We start from the raw sequence: 17,811 nt of genomic DNA, 5'->3' as shown, positions 1-17,811 counted from the left end.
TTTGTTGGTTGTGTTTCGTGGTTGCGTTTCATGGTTATGTTTCATGGTTGTGTTTTGTTGGTTGTGTTTTGTGGCTGTGTTTCATGGTTATGTTTCATGGTTGTGTTTTGTTGGTTGTATTTTGTGGCTGTGTTTCATGGTTGTGTTTCATGGTTATGTTTCATGGTTGTGTTTTGTTGGTTGTGTTTTGTTGGTTGTGTTTTGTTGGTTGTGTTTCATGGTTGTGTTTTGTTGGTTGTGTTTCATGGTTGTGTTTCGTGGTTGTGTTTTGTTGGTTCCATTTCACAGTTGTGTTTTGTGCTTGTTGTTCTGTTGGTTCCATTTTGCCGGTTGAGTTTTGCAGTTGTGTTTCGTTGGTTCCATTTTGCAGTTGTGTTTTGCAGTTGTGTTTTCTGGCTGTTGCTTTGTTGGTTCCATTTCACGGTTGTTGTTTTGCGGTTGCGTTTTGTGGTTGTGTTTTCTTGGTTGTGTTTCACAGTTGAGTTTTACAGTTGTGTTTTGTTGGTTTCATTTCACAGTTGTTGTTTTGCGGTTGTGTTTTTTTTGGTTTTGTTTTGCAGTTGTGTTTTGTTGGTTGTGTTTTGTGCTTGTTGTTTCGTTGGTTCCATTTTGCAGTTCTTATTTTGTTAGTTCCATTTTGCTGGTTGTGTTTTGTTGGTTCCATTTTGCAGTTGTGTTTTGTGGTTGTGTTTTGTTGGTTGCATTTCACAGTTGAGTTTCACAGTTGAGTTTTGCAGTTGAGTTTTGTCTCACTTCCCCAAGCTGAGGCACACCAGGGAATAAGCAGGAAGAGCCAAGCCAGTGTCACGCTCAGGATCCCCAAGGATTGTCCAGTTCAGGGACATTGGCATCTCCAGGGATGGGGACTCCAAACCTCCCTGGGCGGTTCCAATGCCTGAACACCCTTCCAGTGAGGAAATCCTGCCTAGAAATCCCACCTTGAAATTCTTCTTAGAAATCCCACCTCAAAATCCTGTCCAATTCCTGGCCCTGCCCAGACACCCCAAGGATCCCAGCCTGTGTGTGCCTGGGGGTGTTGTCCAGGGTTGGAGACAGGTGCTGGTAGCAGGAATTCCTCCTTGAATTTAGCCAGGAGCAAAGGAGACTCAGGGCTGCCCTCATCGCTCTCTGCAGCTCCTGAAAGGTGCCTGTGCTCAGCTGGGGCTGGGCTCTTTCTCCAGGAACTGACAGAACCAGAGCACACAGCCTCGAGCTACCCCAAGGGAAATACAGGTTGGATATCAGGAAAAGGATTTTACAGAAAGGTGATAAAGTTCTGGAATGTTCTGCCCGGGGAGGTGGTGGAGTCCCCATCCCTGGGGGTGTTTAACAAAGCCTGGATGTGGCACTGGGTGCCAGGGTTGAGTTGAGGGGTTGGGGCTGGGTTGGACTCCATGAGCTTGAAGGTCTCTTCCAACCCAGTGATTCTGTGAAAAGGAGCTTCCTTGCTTTGTGGTTTGCTCACTCATCCTGCTGGCACAGCTAAATCCATTTTAAAAGCCAGCTGGACATGAGGCCATCCTCCATGACTCTACTGAGATCTCCTTTGCCTGGAATGAAGATTCCAACATGTGGTCATGGACCTCATGGCTGTGACCACCCCGAGCTGTCAGATGGCTGGATAAAATACCTGTGTTTGCAAGAGCTTTGCAAGTTGTTGATGACTAAAATGTCTTAAATTTGAATATTTAACTTGTGATAGGAAGCTTAGGTTAATGACAGTGCTTAATCTTCACGGTGTAATGGGATTTTTCATGGTCCTTTCTGGAACACACGGGTGAGGCTTTGGGAAGGGGTTGAATGAACAGATGTGCCCGTGGCATCACTCCAAGGCCTCCTTTTCAGATTTATTCAGCTGAAACTGGAGCGTGCCACCCCAGCAGAGCGTCAGCTGGTGTTCAACGAGATCCTGCAGGCAGCCTATCAGCTCATGGTGGATGTGTTTGGGAATTATGTCATTCAGAAGTTCTTTGAGGTGAGTCTGCCCTCCCCTGCAGCTCTTCCTGGGGCTCCTGCTGTGCTGAGGTATTGGATGAGCCTGGCAAACCCTGCCTTGAGGCTAAACCCCTTCATCACTGACACCATCTCCTCCCCACAAGCTGTTGGATCTTCACTGCTGGGGTGACTGAGGGGTGGGACTCAGATTAGTCTGAAAAGTGACACTTTGAGAAGCAAAATGTGTCCCAATAAAGAGCAGCGTTCAGGAGATGCAAATTTCCAGTGGAAGGTGGATGGGGGTTGGAATGAGCTGAGCCTTAAGGTCGCTTCCAGCCCAAACCTCCCTGGCATTCTGTGAGTGCAGATCCAGCACAGCTTGTCCAGGGTGCTGCCCTGAGCTGTCACTGCTCCTGGACTTGGGAACAAGGGACAAACTCCTCCAGTAAGAGCAGCAGCTGGAAAGGTGTTGTGTCCCTGGACACTGCTCTGGTCCTTCACCAGGCGTTCTGGTGCTTCTGCCCAGTAATTGAGAGTCAGAATCACAGAACCTCCTGAGCTGGAAGGCACCACAAGGATCAAATCCAGCTCCTGGCCCTGCCCAGACACCCCAACAATGCCACTGGGCATGCCTGAGACATTGTCCCAGCACTTCTGGAGCTCTGGCAGCCCTGGGGCTGTGAGCTGTCCAGGGTTGGTTGGTCACCCTGGTGGCCCCAGCCCCTTTGGGGTGTGCAGGCAGGCACAGAACACGTCTGGCCGTGCCAGTTCACCCCTTTCCCGTGGGACTGATCTTTGATCCTTCTCAGTGGGCAGCTCCTGCCTCCAGGGTGGGAGGGCAGTGCCAGTGGCCAGGGCAGGGGTTTGTCCTGGCAGTGACTGTTTCTCCTGTCCCAGTTTGGCAGCCTGGAGCAGAAGCTGGCGCTGGCAGAGCGCATCCGTGGGCACGTGCTGTCCCTGGCCCTGCAGATGTACGGCTGCAGGGTGATCCAGAAGGCCCTGGAGTTCATCCCCCCAGACCAGCAGGTAATTGTAAGTTTCAATTTTAACTTTCTTCTTGATGTTTGATGTTCCTGAGCTGTCCCTCTTGTGCCTGCTGTTCCCTTGGTTTGGTTCCTGGCATGTTTGTGGTGTTCCTTGTGTGTGACAAGTCCGTGCCACCATCCTTGTTGTCATTGTCACCTCTTTGTTCCCCTTCCCTGGCCATGGGGCTGCTTCTCTGTTAATTCCCTGGAAGCAGATCATGTGTGTAGGGAAAACTGAAAATGAGGGTGAATTTTTAAAAGAGATTTTTAAATCCCTTGAAGGAAGAGTTTTGCCTTTAATATTCACTGAGTTCTTGCTATGTGGGTCAGCATCCTGCGCTCCTGCAGGGAGATGGATGAGGAGCTCCTCGTCCTGGCTTTGGAGAGATGTGGCTGATAGCCCCACTCAGAGCTCATTAATAAAGCACTTCCTCAAGGGCTTTAGGAACAATGAATTGAGATGAAAAATACGCTGGGCAGAAAGGGTTGGGAATGGTTGTAACAGGAATCTCAATGTAGGTTATGAAATTAAAAATATGAAAGAGGCTTTAGGGGTGGTCCTTCCCTTTAGGCTGAGCCTGAGCCAAGTGTGTCAGCAGGGCTGTGCCCAGGCTCCAGCACTGCTGCTCCAAGGATTTTCTGGCTCCTCCAGAGTAGCATTTTTCAGTACTCAGTCCTCCCCAAATTCCTGGGTTTGGTTCAGTTACAAAACTGAATTCACCCAGATCTTGTCAAAGCATTAAAATGCCCCAAAGTGTCATTTCTGTTTGTGAGTGAAGCTTCCACCCTGCACATGGGATACAAAGTCATGTCTAAACTTCGTCAATTCTTTAATTATCACCTGTGTAAAATCCCTGCAAGTTCTGAGCCCAGAGCTGACCCTGTTTTAGTGACAGGTAACCCTGATAACCCAGAGTTTGTGAACTTTGTGCATTTTAAGATTTCCTTCTCTTGAGGGGAGCAGAGAGGACAATGGAGGATGCACAGGAAAGCTCTGGCTCAGTCAGGATTTCTTTAATTTGGATGCTTGGAAGAGGATGCTCATCAGGAAGGAGGGCTTCATCTTCCCAGAGTCCCATCCATGGATGGGCTGGGTTGGAATGGAGCTCCAGGCTCTGTTCCAGGGCCCCTCCCAGCAGGCCAGGCTGCTAACAGGGTGTCAGAGCAGGGGAGAACCCTGCTGGTTTCTGTGTCCAGCCAAGCCTCACCTCCTGGCCATGGGAGCACCCCTCACTCCTGTGCCATTCCTGCCCAGGCCAGCAGTGCCAGCTGTGCCCTCTGAGCTGGGGATGCTGGTGGTGCTTTCTGTTTGTGCTGTGTCCTCTGTAGAACGAGATGGTTCGGGAGCTGGACGGGCACGTGCTCAAGTGCGTCAAGGACCAGAACGGGAACCACGTGGTGCAGAAGTGCATCGAGTGTGTGCAGCCCCAGTCCCTGCAGTTCATCATTGATGCCTTCAAGGGACAGGTGAGGCCCTGCCCAGCTCCTGCTGCCAGCTTGGAACAGCCTCAGAGTGGCTGGGACTTCACCTCCTGGGAATTCTCAGTTTCAGCAGCTGTTGCTTGCAGGGTTGATTCAGCCACCTGAGAGTCCAGAAACTCCTTGGTCACATCTGTGTTATCATTTCTGGGCAGAGCTGTCAGAGTAAAACCTCCTTGCACAAGTCTGTTCTCCTGGAATATTGAGTGGTTTTGAGTGATGAGGGAAAACAGGGCTCTCCCTAATCCATCTTCCAGTGAAGGTGGGGAGCAGAGTTTTGTGCTGCTGAGGTACCTTAGCCATGTCTGAACTCCATTAATCCCTTAATTATCACCTCACTTGTGTAAAACCCCAGCAAGTTCTGAGCCCAGAGCTGATCCCCTTTTAGTGGCAGGTGACCCTGATAACCCAAAGAATTGGTGAACTTGGTGCATTTCAGATTCATTTCTCTTTGAAGGGAGCAGAGAGGAAAATGGGGGATGCACAGGAGAGCAAAGTGTCATTCTGCTCCCTGTCTGTGCAGGTGACTTAGAGGAAGGCTGAATGCCGATTCCCAGGGGCCTCAGAGCAAGGAAGAAGCAGGAGTTTCATCTAGAAATGGACAATTGTCCTTGACACTCTCTTCCTTTTTGCTTTTTTATTGGCGTCCTCTCCTGAATTGATCATTGGGTATCAGTTGTGGCTGGCTTCACTCTGCCTGCCTCAGGTCCCGGTACAAAAGTGCTGCTTATGGGGTGTTCCCAGCCTCAATTTAATTGGCTTTGCAGGGGCACTTTGAAGTTTTGAGGACTTGCCCCAGGGATGTGAGAGCAGCCAGGGGCTGCTACAGCAGGAACCAGGAGCTGGGAGCTGGGGAAAGTGGGGATTTGGTTGGCTGGGTCAAAACAAGCAGGATTGTGCCTGGAAACTTGCTCCTGATTAGAATTTAGGCTTGGATTTTCCACTGGGAGTTTGGGAAGGCAGAAACAGCTCTGTGAGCTCAGCTGATGGCGCTGACATTTCCTTGACCAGTTGTCACAGTTTTATCTGAACCTTCACACAGCAGATTAAACTTAGCACCTCCAGATGATTTTCCTGCAGTTAATTGCACTCCAGGCCCTGTTTCCCTGCAGGGTTTACTCACCAGTTATTAAAAATGTGTGGCTGTTGATTTAAACTTCAGTGCTTGGATTTGCTGCTGTTGTTAAATCAAAGCAACCAAATGGGACTTTGTGCTTCAGACAGAAAACGGAGCAGCAATAACAGAATGTGTCATGTTCTCACCCACAGATCTGCTAATCCATTAGAAATGAGAAAGATTCTTTGTTGTCACTTCTCCTAAGCACTGTTAAGGCTTTTAAACAAATCCAAACAGTTGAGGAAAATCCTTTGCTGGGCATTTTTAACTTTTCTGGTTCATAGCATTTCTTAAATAGCTTAAAATTTGTGCTGGCAAACAATGTGCTGGAATTATTTGGAAAGAATAACCAAGCTTCCAGCAATGCTTGGTTGTTCCAGGTTTGTTTTTTTTGATGAATCAAGAAGTTTCACCATTTGCTTTTTATAGTTGGGGAAGCTGAGCCTTCCCCAGGTAGGGACGGGATGTGCCTGGGATCCCGGTGGGTGTTTCCCAGCTGCTGCTGCCTGGAGCTGGCATTCCCTGCAGGAATCCTGGCAGGTTTCTGGGATTCCCAAGGACTAATGGCACGCTGCTGCCTGTCCTTTGTCCCCAGGTGTTTGCTCTGTCCACGCACCCCTACGGCTGCCGGGTGATCCAGCGGATCCTGGAGCACTGTCTGCCCGAGCAGACCCTGCCCATCCTGGAGGAGCTCCACCAGCACACGGAGCAGCTGGTGCAGGTCAGTGGGTCCCCAGGTCACTGCTGAGTGCTGGGACAGCTCCTGCAGGGAGATTCCCGCCTGGAGAAGGGATGGGAGTGAGCACAGCAGGCAGGAATTTCATCAGCACCGCCTGCTTTGGCCACGGGCGCAGGGCCAGGGGTGGCACCTCCCTGCCTGAGGAGGCTCCATGTCCTGGGGCTTCTCTCCAGTGCAGGGAAGAGCCAGGAGCTCTTCCAGGAGCTCCAGTGCAGGAGGGGTGCCAGGAGCTGATCACTCCAAGGAAAAGGAGTGAATCAGCTCCTGGCATCCCTCCTGGCTTTAAGAATTCAAAGTCACTGGAATTCTTAAAAAGAGTTGGTTCTGTGCTCACCCCCTCCTGGCTGCCTTCCCTCCTCCCTGCAGTCTCTGGGAGAACATGGTGTGCCAGGATTTTACGTGGATTCTGCTCTTGGGGCCTGTGGAGAAAGCAGCAAACCCAGTTCTGATCCAGTTCCCAAATTGCCACTGACATCCCAAGGCACAAACTGGTGAAATATGAGCTGGTCCAGGGCCCAAGTCCTGTGTGCTCAGCACTGGGAAGAGGGAAGAGGCTGGGCATGGACATCAGGCCATGCCTGTGGTACCCTGAACTGGAAAATAAATAGCCTGTGGTCTGAAAATTCCCAAATTCAGAGCAGTGTCCCATAGCCAGACCCGTGGCACACCCCTCCAGGACATGGGATTTGGTAGGTTTGAACCTGGAGAGAGGGGAAAAAACCTGGGAATAAGCAGAATATGGACATTCCCTGTGTAAGGACATAATTTTGAGTTCTATAAATTAAGAAAATTTCTACAAAAACGCATCATTTTACCACCTGGTACCACCCTAGAATGCACATTTTGCAGAGAAAGTATTGATCTGATTTGTACAGTAAATATTATAATTAATCTTTAGTTGAACTTCTAACTCGGAATGCACTTAGGGAATCAGTTTTCTGGGAATGCTTCTAGTCCCTTACCCACCTGTTGTGCCCATCTCTGCTGCCTCCCACCCAGGATCAGTATGGGAATTACGTTATCCAGCACGTCCTGGAGCACGGCCGGCCCGAGGACAAGAGCAAGATTGTAGCAGAAATCAGAGGCAACGTGCTTGTGTTGAGTCAACATAAATTTGCCAGGTAGTAATTCCTTCCTTAAATTCTCCCTCTGGCAGCATGGACACATGGAAGGGCTGCAGAAGATGTAGGGGTGGGTGTAGGGGAGGTGAAAGTGACTTTTGCTTCATAAAAAATGTTATTTATAATAGTTATAAACTGAGGTATGTCAGCCAGTCTGTCACGGAGGAGGATGGAGATGTGGAAGGGTAGCTGTAAACCAAGCTCCTGAATTGCACCAGGAATTCTTGTGTGTTTTGCTTTATCTGGTTTATTTTCATGGGGTTTAAGTTGTCACTACCCCTTGGATTTTAAGAACATTCACTGCCCGGGGATGCTGTGTCCAGCCATGGGGAGATTTGGGAAATCAGTGCAGCACAATCCATCCCGCTTTTCCCAGAGGAATTTCCACTCACTGAGTCATTCCCAGCTTTTTGCTGTGTCCCTTTGGAGTCACACCCAGGGAGGGACCCCTCCAAGGGGAGCTGCAGCATTCCCAGATGCTTCAGAGCCACACGTGGGTGAGGCAGGATCCAGGTATTTGTGATGTCAGGACAAAGCACTGCTTCCCACATGTGTGAATCCCTGCTGGATGAGCTTCCAGCCCTCAGAACATGAAGGCTGAGCTCTTCAAAGGCTCAGAATTCCCCCTTCCTCTGATGAGAGTACCCATGGACACAAGGGAAGTGGAACATTAATGAGAATTAGGAGAGCGTGGTCTTCACGTTGTTATTTCAGGTTCTTCCTCCCTGCTTTGCCTGGTTCTTTTTTCCCAAACTTCTTTCCAGCTCCATTAATTAGTGGAGGGTCCCCTGAGCTGAGCAGACCCTCTGGGTGATGCTGTGAGTCAGGCAGGGGTGTGGGATGAGCCCAGCACAGCTCGTGGTCCCCTTTCATGTACCCTACTTCTGCCTCTCCAGAGAGCTCAGGCTGCTCATTAATATATTCAGGAATTCTGGAAATCCTCTGCTTGGCTGAGATTTTTCATTCCTGAACCAGCATTTCTCTGTTGTTCTTACCTTGGATGTCCATTCCCACCACGTTCCAGTGGGGGGAAAATCAAAACAACAACTTGGCTTCTCTAGTGAGAGTGGACACTGACCTCATAGAGCATCACTGGACACTGGCCTGAACTGGTCCAGTTCCCAAATTCCCACTCAGATCCCAAAGCACAAATTGGGGTGAAATACGAGCTGGTCCAGATCCCAAATTCCCACTGAGATCCCAAATCTTGTTTGACATTGCTGAGCTCTGCCAGCACAAATCCCCTGCCCTTGTAGCAGCACATGAGATCCTCTTAGGGCTGGGTGAAAAGGTTCGAGGAGACATCCTGTGCTCAGTTCCCTGCTCCATTCCCAGTTCCCTGCTCTGTTCCCAGTTCCCTATTCCCAGTTCCCTGCTCCCATTCCCAGTTCCCTGTCCCCGTTCCCAGTTCCCTGCTCCATTCCTAGTTCCTGTTCCCATTCCCACTTCCCTACTCCATTCCCACTTCTGTGCTCCATTCCCACTTCCCTGCCGAGTTCCCTGCCCCATTCCTAGTTCCCATTTCCCCATTCCCCATTCCCATCCCCATTCCCATCCTCATTCCCATCCCCATTCCCCCTTTCCATCACCATCCCCACTCCCATCCCCATCCCATCCCATCCCCTATTCCTGTTCCCATTCCCAGTTCCCATTCCCATCCCCATTTCCCATTCCCCATTCCTATCCCCACTCCCATTCCCCATCCCCGTTCCCATTCCCCATCCCCATTCCCATCCCCATTCCCCATTCCCATTCCCCATTCCCATTCCCCATCCCCATTCCCATTCCCCATTCCTGTTCCCATTCCCCATCCCCATTCCCATCCCCACTCCCACTCCCATTTCCCATTCCCATCCCCATTCCCATCCCCACTGCCATTTCCCATTCCCATCCCCATTCCCATCCCCACTCCCACTCCCATTTCCCATTCCCATCCCCATTCCCATCCCCACTCCCATTTCCCATTCCCATCCCCATTCCCATCCCCACTCCCATTTCCCATTCCCATCCCCATTCCCATCCCCACTCCCATTTCCCATCCCCATTCCCATCCCCACTCCCATTTCCCATTCCCATCCCCACTCCCATTTCCCATCCCCATTCCCTGTTCCCATTCCCATTCCCATCCCTGTTCCCATCCCCATTCCTAGTTCCCATTTTCCCATCCCCATTTCCCATCCCCATTCCCATCCCCATTCCCATTCCCCATTCCCATCCCCATTCCCATTCCCATCCCCATTCCCATCCCCATTCCTATTCCCATCCCCATCCCCATTCCCATTCCCCGTTCCCATTCCCATTCCCCGTTCCCATTCCCATCCCCATTGCCTGTTCCCATTCCCCGTTCCCATTCCCATCCCCATTCCCTGTTCCCATTCCCATTCCCATCCCTGTTCCCATCCCCATCCCCATTCCCATTTTCCCATCCCCATTTCCCATTCCCATCCCCACTCCCATTCCCGTTCCCGTTCCCATTCCCCATCCTCATTCCCCATCCCCATTCCCATTCCCCATTCCTGTTCCCATCCCCATTTCCCATTCCCATCCCCACTCCCATTCCCCATTCCCACTCCCATTCCCCATCCCCACTCCCATTCCCCATCCCCACTCCCATTCCCCATCCCCACTCCCATTCCCCATTCCCATTCCCATCCCCGTTCCCATCCCCATTTCCCCGTTCCCGCCGCGCTGACGCTGCCGTGTCCCCTCAGCAATGTGGTGGAGAAGTGTGTGACGCACGCGTCGCGCACGGAGCGGGCCATGCTCATCGACGAGGTGTGCACCATGAACGACGGCCCCCACAGTGCCTTATACACCATGATGAAGGATCAGTACGCCAACTACGTGGTGCAGAAGATGATCGACGTGGCAGAGCCGGCCCAGAGGAAGATTGTCATGCACAAGGTGGGCACTGGGGCTGGGGAGGGACAGCCTGGCACTGCTGGGCCCTGAGGGAAGTGAAGGCAGAGGGGTTGGAGTGTTTCAGTGACTGGGAGGTGGAAATTATGGAAGGGTTTGGGCTGGAAGGGACCTTAAAACTCATCTTGTTCCACCCCAGGGACACTTCCACTGTGCCAGGTGCTGCCAGCCCCAATGCCCAGCCTGGCCTGGGCACTGCCAGGGCTCCAGGGGCAGCCACAGCTGCTCTGGGCACCCTGGCAGAGCCCAAACCTCTCCAACCAGGCCTTGCCAGGCTACAAACCCCTGTGGCAAATGGCACTGGGGGCACCTGGAACCATGCAGGAAATCATTCTTTCCTTTCCTTTCTCCATTTGCTGCAATGGATTTTGCTGCTGGTTTCCATCCTGGATTGAGGAATGGGAATGCCAGAGTGGTTTGGGTGGGAAGGGATCTTCAATGCCAGCTCATTGCAGCCCAGGGCCACCTCCCACTGTGCCAGGTGCTGCCAGCCCCAATGTCCAGCCTGGCCTTGGGCACTGCCAGGGCTCCAGGGGCAGCCACAGCTGCTCTGGCACTTCCAGCCCAGCCCCTGCCCACCCTGCCAGGGAACAATTCCCAATTGCCAAGATCCCATCCAGCCCTGCCCTCTGCCACTGGCAGCCATTCCCTGCCTCCTGTCCCTCCATCCTTGGCCCCAGTCCCTCTGCAGCTCTCCTGGAGCCCCTTCAGGCCCTGCAAGGGCTCTGAGCTCTCCCTGGAGCCTTCTACTCTCCAGGGGAGCACCCCCAGCTCTCCCAGCCTGGCTCCAGAGGGGCTCCAGCCCTGCAGCAGCTCCAGAAACTCCTGGACTCTGTCCAGCAGCTCCAGGTGCTGCTGATGTTGGGGTCCCAGGAACGATTCCATCCTAGTGTCCCATCTGTCCCTGCCCTGTGTCCGAGTGCAGCCATTCCCTGTGTGCTGTCACTCCATTCCCGTGTCACAAATCCCTCTCCAGCTTTCTGGAGGAGTACGGAGCTGCCCTGGGCTGGAGCTGCAGCTGGCAGCAGTGCCCGTGTCCCAGTGACCCAGTTCTGCAGCGAGCAGGCGCCGCGCTCCTGCCAGGGCCTGTGGCTCCCAGGCTGGGGACATCAGAGTGACACCGGGAGCCACCCGGGCCTGGGGCTGTGTCCCCTGCCTGTGTCCCCTGCCTGTGTCCCCCATCTCTGTCCCTCTGTGTCCCTGGGGCTCTGGTGTCCCTCTGGCTCTGTGGTGTCCCTGTGGACTGTGCCCCTTTGCCTGTGTCCCAATGTGTCCCCCTGCCTGTGTCCCTGCAAGTTGTCCCTCTGTGTCCCTGTGGGCTGTGCCCCTGCTGCTTGTGTCCTCCTGCCTCCTCCTCTGTCCCTGATGCTTGTGTCCCTCTGTGTCCCCTGGGCTGTGTCCCTGTGGGTTGTGTCCCTTGGGCTCTGTCTCTCTTGCTCTGTCCCTGTGGGCTGTGTCCCCCTGCCTGTGTCCCTTTGTCCCTCAGGCTGTGTCCCATTGTGTCCCTGTGGCCGTGTCCCTGCTGGATCTGTCCCTGTGCCTGTCTGCTGTGGCTGTGTCCCTGTGACTGTCCCTGTGTCCCTCAGGCTGTGTCCCTGCTGGATGTGTCCCTGTGCCCGTGGCTGCCAGCCCCACCTGTCCCTCCATGTCCCTCCATGTCCCTCCATGTCCCTCCAAGGCCACTGGCCTTGCCTGGTGCCACCGTGCTGGTGCCACCTTAGAGCCCACAGCAATTTATCAAATCCTGTTTCTCACTTCTAAATGGATTTTGGTGTGACACTTCCCAGAATCCTGGGATCCCTGAGGCTGGAAAAGCCCCCCCAAGGCCACTGAGTGCAGCCTGTGCCCTGTCCCCACCTTGTCCCCAGCAGAGCCCTGAGTGCCACCTCCAGTAATTCCTTGGACACCTCCAGGGTTGGGGACTCCAAACCTCCCTGGGCAGTTCCAATGCCTGAGCACCCTTTCCATGGAGAAGAATCCTCCTGATATCCCAAACTCCCATGGTTTAGCATTACCCTGCAGTGTGTGAGTGCACAGCCATCCCAGGAGCTCAGATTTATCCAGAATGAAGCCATTTGCAATGAAATCTGCCTTGCTGCCATCCCCTGTGCCTGCTGCTCCAGGGGCAGGGAGCCCTGGAACAGGGAATATCTTCATTTTCCTGCTTTTAAAGGTCACATTTGCAGGGCTGCAGAATGGCAGTGGATGGAGAATAACAGGCTTTAGATGGGGGTGGGGCTGAGGGGATTTTAATTTTCCTCAGTGACATTTGTTGGGGTTACTTGATGAAAAAGCCCAGGTACAGCCAGAGAAATGAAATCCTGACTGACCCAGGCATGGAAAAGCTGAGATTTATTTATCTTGAATAATGTCAGGTATTCAAATGCTAATGAAGCTTTTTTTTAAATTATATTTAAGCATCCTTGACTAAACCAGACTGATTTTTCTGGGAAAGCAGTGGGAATTTGTGTGAGGGAGCTGCTTTGACCTCCATATGCACAGAATCAACACAAACAGCTGGAATAATCCTAAGGGAGGTTAAATCTTAGGTTCAGGAGCCACTCAGAGTCATTCTTTTAACCCCAAATCTGTTTTAGTGCACAAGAAATGCTAAAGATAATTAAATAAGGATATCTGGCAAGGGATACACCCAATTTATCTGTGGCAGCAGAAGGGCCCTGGATTTGTTAATCCATAACAGAGAATTGTGTATTAAAAAAAATACAAATTATTGTTCCTAACATTTCTTACTTTCTTTTTCCCATGGAGCAAAGCCCTTGGATAAAATGCAAATTAGATTATCAGTGGGGCTGTCAAAAATAGCTCAGGGTTGACAGCTAAGTGGGCCTGAGTGAATGTGATTTCAGCTGTGATCCCAGGCTTCAGGAAAGCCTGGAAAAATGGAGCCAAGGGCTGTGGGAATGGCTGCTGGTTGTGGAAAACAGCAGCTTGGGATGGGGCTAAAAATGAGATTTTATTTAAGATTTTATTTTAAAAAATGAAATTGAAAAGTGATTTTAACAGTTGTGTCAGTAAAGGGAGAAAGTGAAAGAGATGAAGCTGGGTAGAGAAGGAAAGGTTGGAATTGGAGCTTCTCTGCTCCTGCTGGGCACAGGAGTCATTCCTGCTGGGAATGGGGGCCAGGTTGGATTTGTGCTGTGGGAATGGGGTCCCTGGAGTGCAACAGGAATGTGAGGGACTGGAGGCTGAGCTGCTGAGCCAGGAGCAGTTGGAGATGAGGTCCCTGTTAGGGGCAGTGGTGGATGTGGACAGCCTTGGAGCAGGGAATGCTGCACATCCACTTGGAGAGGAGAAAATGGGGAAATCATGGAATCCTGGAATGGTTTGAGTTAGAGAACCCTTAAATCCCACCCAGTGCCACCCCTGCCATGGCAGGGACACCTCCCACTGTCCCAGGCTGCTCCAGCCTGGCCTTGGGCACTGCCAGGGCTCCAGGGGCAGCCACAGCTGCTCTGGCAATTCCAGCCCAGCCCCTCCCACCCTCACAGCCAGGAATTCCTTCCCCATATCCCATCTGACCCTTCCCAGGCAGTGAGAATCCATTTAATCCAAAGCCCCAGTGCTTGCCTTGTGCAGAATCCCACTGGGAATTGGGGAACACTGCCTGGATTCCAGAACTGTGTGATGCTGATGCCTTGGGAAGGCTGCCCTAGAGCAGAGGCTGGACAGAGCTAAAGAATAAAGCAGGGATTTCTTAAAAGGATAAATTAAAAGGATAATGGATCCATGGATGCACCTTGGGCAGCACCAGAGCCCAGCCAGGCCTGCACCCAAGATGAACCAAAATGGTCCCAAAATGCACGGCCGGGCACGGGGTCTCTCCCTTGGATCAGTTCTGCTCCATTTGCACCTTGCAGTTCATTGTCCCATTCCAGCTTTAGCCCCTGCAGTCCCACCCTGCTTGTTTTTCTCTCTCCAGCCCACGGTGTTTGTGCTCCTGGGCTGAGATTTGGATCATTTGTCCTTGGTGCCCAGCTGGAGCAGGAATTGTTTTGTCTCCCTGCTCTGTGCACAGAGCTCAGCATCCCATAATGTGAACCCAGACCCACACACTAAAGCAGAGTCTGAAAAACAGAAAAGCTGAACCTGAGGCATCAGTGCCAGCCAAGACTTCTGGGGTCTGGGGGGGTTGGTTTGACCCTGGGGATGGGTGTGACCCCACTCAGGTTTCATAAATCCTGAGGGGAGCAGGACATGGGGAGGGGCTGGGGCTCTGCTGTTCATGGAATGTTCAGTTGGAGTTTGGAGCTTCACTCCAAGGGCAGGAGCAGGACACAGGGAAGAGCTGGGGCTGTATTTTTCATGGAATTGGAGCTGCAGTCTAGGGGCAGGGCATGGGGAAGAGCGGGGGCTCTGCTGTTCATGGAATGTTCAGTTGGAGTTTGGAGCTTCAGTGTGGGACCAGGACACGGGGAAGGCTTGGAGCAGAGCTGTTCATGGATTTGGAGCTGCAGTCCAGGAGCAGGACACAGAGAAGAGCTGGGGCTGTGCTGTTCATGGAATGTTGAATTGGAATTTGGAGCTTCTGTGTGGGAGCAGGACACAGGGAAGGGCTGGAGCTGTGCTTTTGTGCTTTTCATGGAATTGGAGCTGCAATCCAGGAGCAGGACACAGGAAAGAGGTTGGAGCTCTGCTTTTCATGGAATGTTGAATTGGAATTTGGAGCTCCACTGTGGGACCAAGACATGGGGAAGAGCGGGGGTTCTGCTGTTCATGGAATATTTAGTTGGAGTTTGGAGCTTCAGTGTGGGACCAGGACACGGGGAAGGCTTGGAGCAGAGCTGTTCATGGAATTGGAGCTGCAGTCCAGGAGCAGGACACAGAGAAGAGCTGGGGCTGTGCTGTTCATGGAATGTTGAATTGGAATTTGGAGCTTCCATGCGGGAGCAGGACACTGGGAAGGGCTGGAGCTGGGGTGGAGAGCAGGGCAAGGGGCCTTTTTAATGCATTATTTATGTCTTAAATCCCATTTTTTTGGTTGCTTTTGCCCAGATCCGGCCCCACATCGCCACGCTGCGCAAGTACACCTACGGCAAGCACATCCTGGCCAAGCTGGAGAAATACTACATGAAAAATGGGGTGGATTTGGGGCCCATCTGCGGCCCCCCCAATGGCATCATCTGAGCAGGGGCTGCTCCAGAGGCACTCCAGGATCCCAGGAATCCACCAGGAATCCACCCCAGAACCCACCCACACCACCCGCCACGGTTGCTAAAAAAACACAAACAAAACCCACAGGAAAAAAAGAAAAAAAAAAAAAACAAGCAAAGAAAAGCAGAAAAAAAAAACCACAAAAAAAAAAAAAAGAGAAGCCTTTGTAAATTTCTTTAATTTTATTATGCATAACATGTACTAATTATTTTTTTTAATTAACTAATTGCCCTGCTGTTTTACTGGTGTATAGAATTCTTGTACATAGGTCTCAGATGTACATGGAAGGCCACATTTTTGTTCACTGTTGTATCTATATTCCAAATGTGGAGACTTTCAGGGTGGTTGGTTCGAAGACAACAAACAAAACAGGAAAAAAACCCCTGTTTTTAATTCATCCTTTTTTGCAAATACCTTTTTTTGGGGTTTTTTTTTCCTCCTTTTAGCCCAAAAATCAGCAAGAAGTTGGAATTTTAGTTCAGTGACACCACTGGTAGAAATACTAAACAGAGAAAAATTCAACTTGCTAAAGTTTGGTTTTAAACAAAGACACCAAAATTCCGGTTTTGGGACTTTTTAACGGCTTTATTTCTATTTTATTTGTGACTGACATGCTGAAGGAGGGAGCTTAGCTGGCGTTTTGAGAAAACACCTAGAGATGATCTAAAAGTGGAGGATTTGGGGGGTTTTTTATGCCCACTCCTCTGTTCACCTGGAGAGACACAATTTGATTATTTAGCATGAGGAAAAAGAAAAAAATCCAACTCGGCTTTGGTCTTGCTTCTATAAATATATAGTGTATACTTGGTGTAGACTTTACATATATAAAAATTTGTAGTATTTTCTTGTTTTGATGTCTGATCTGTATCTATAATGTACCCTAGTAGTGGAACATACTTCTGACTGTACAATTGTACATTTGTAAACCTCTGTAATGTAAATGTGGAGAAGTTTGAATCGACATAAAACCCGTTTTTTGGTAAGAAAACAGGAAAAAAAAAAGAATTTAGCAAAACCTGTGCATTTCAGTGTATATTCACACCTTTTATGGTCGTAGCATATAGTGTTGTATATTGTAAATTGTAATTTCAACCAGAAGTAAATTTTTTCTTTTGAAGGAAATGTTCTCTTTATACAGCCTAGTTAATGTTTAAAAACAAAAAAGGAAGAAAAATAAACTGCTTGGTTTTATTTGTCACCTAGTTGGACGGTAGAGATCCTTTCTAAATGTTCTACAGACCTGATTCAGTTCCAAATAGTGTTTTTTTGAATCTTACAAAGTAATGTTTTGCTTCTTTTGTGACAGTAAGAAACAAAAAGTGCAAAAGTACAGCCCCCTCCTAGTTTTCCTTACAATCAGAGCCCCTTTTCACCTTGTAAAGTGTGAATCACCTCCCCCTTTTTTGTACAGAAGATGAACTGTATTTTGCATTTTGTCTACTTGTAAGTGAATGTAACATACTGTCAATTTTCCTCGTTTGAATATAGAATTGTAACACTACACGGTGTACATTTACAGAGCCTTGTGTATATTTCCAATGAACTTTTTTGCAAGCACACTTGTAACCATATGTGTATAATTAACAAACCTGTGTATGCTTCTGCCTGGGCGACTATTTTTTGTAACTCTTGTGTAGATTGTCTCTAAACAACGTGTGATCTTTATTTTGAAAAATACAGAACTTTGGAATCTGGCTCGGGGTTTCATGGAATTGTTTGTTGGAGTTTGAAGCCTCAATCCAGGGGACAAGGGGAAGAGCTGGAGCTTCTCATGGAATGTTGAATTGGAATTTGGAGCAGGACACAGGGAAGAGCTGGGGCTGTGCTTTTCATGGAATTGGAGCCTCAGTCCAGGGCCAGGACACAGGGAAGAGCTGGGGCTGTGCTTTTCATGGAATTGGAGCCTCAGTCCAGGGCCAGGACACAGGGAAGAGCTGGGGCTGTGCTTTTCATGGAATTGGAGCCTCAGTCCAGGGCCAGGACACAGGGAAGAGCTGGGGCTGTGCTTTTCATGGAGTGCTGTTTTGGACTTTGGAGGTTTGCTGCAGGGCCAGGACACAGGGAAGGCTTGGAGGAGTGCTTTTCATGGAATGTTCAGTTGGAGTTTGGAGCTTCCATGTGGGAGCAGGACACAGGGGGGAAGGGCTGGAGCTGTGCTTTTCATGGAATTGGAGCCTCAATCCAGGGGCACGGGGAAGAGTTGGAGCTCTGCTTTTCATGGAATGTTCAGTTGGAGTTGGGAGCTTCACTCCAAGGGTAGGAGCAGGACACAGTGAAGGCTTTGGAGCTGTGCTGGTCATGGAA

At 50.5% G+C, this 17,811-nt stretch overlaps 1 protein-coding gene across 7 annotated transcripts in view; it reads left to right on the top strand.

Annotated features, from left to right (window-relative positions):
* Nucleotides 1-17,201, top strand: part of PUM1 (pumilio RNA binding family member 1) — a 94,276-nt gene extending 77,075 nt beyond the window's left edge. For 4 of the 7 annotated variants that reach the window (XM_036396952.2, XM_036396951.2, XM_036396950.2 and 1 more), the window contains exons 16-22: nucleotides 1,846-1,975; nucleotides 2,833-2,967; nucleotides 4,290-4,427; nucleotides 6,152-6,277; nucleotides 7,295-7,416; nucleotides 10,128-10,320; nucleotides 15,349-17,201. In XM_036396952.2, coding sequence (XP_036252845.1) covers nucleotides 1,846-1,975; nucleotides 2,833-2,967; nucleotides 4,290-4,427; nucleotides 6,152-6,277; nucleotides 7,295-7,416; nucleotides 10,128-10,320; nucleotides 15,349-15,480 — 976 coding nt within the window. In that variant the 3' untranslated portion in view covers nucleotides 15,481-17,201. The remainder of the gene's footprint in view (nucleotides 1-1,845; nucleotides 1,976-2,832; nucleotides 2,968-4,289; nucleotides 4,428-6,151; nucleotides 6,278-7,294; nucleotides 7,417-10,127; nucleotides 10,321-15,348) is intronic. The other 3 variants (XM_036396955.2, XM_036396954.2, XM_036396953.2) reach the window with 1 other exon arrangement.
* The last annotated feature ends 610 nt before the right edge of the window (nucleotides 17,202-17,811 follow it).

Source organism: Molothrus ater, chromosome 24, assembly GCF_012460135.2.
Source record: "Molothrus ater isolate BHLD 08-10-18 breed brown headed cowbird chromosome 24, BPBGC_Mater_1.1, whole genome shotgun sequence".
In the NCBI taxonomy this organism is placed as follows: Eukaryota; Metazoa; Chordata; class Aves; order Passeriformes; family Icteridae; genus Molothrus; species Molothrus ater.
Note: the sequence above shows the minus strand (reverse complement) of the source record. Positions and strands in the feature narration are given on the sequence as shown.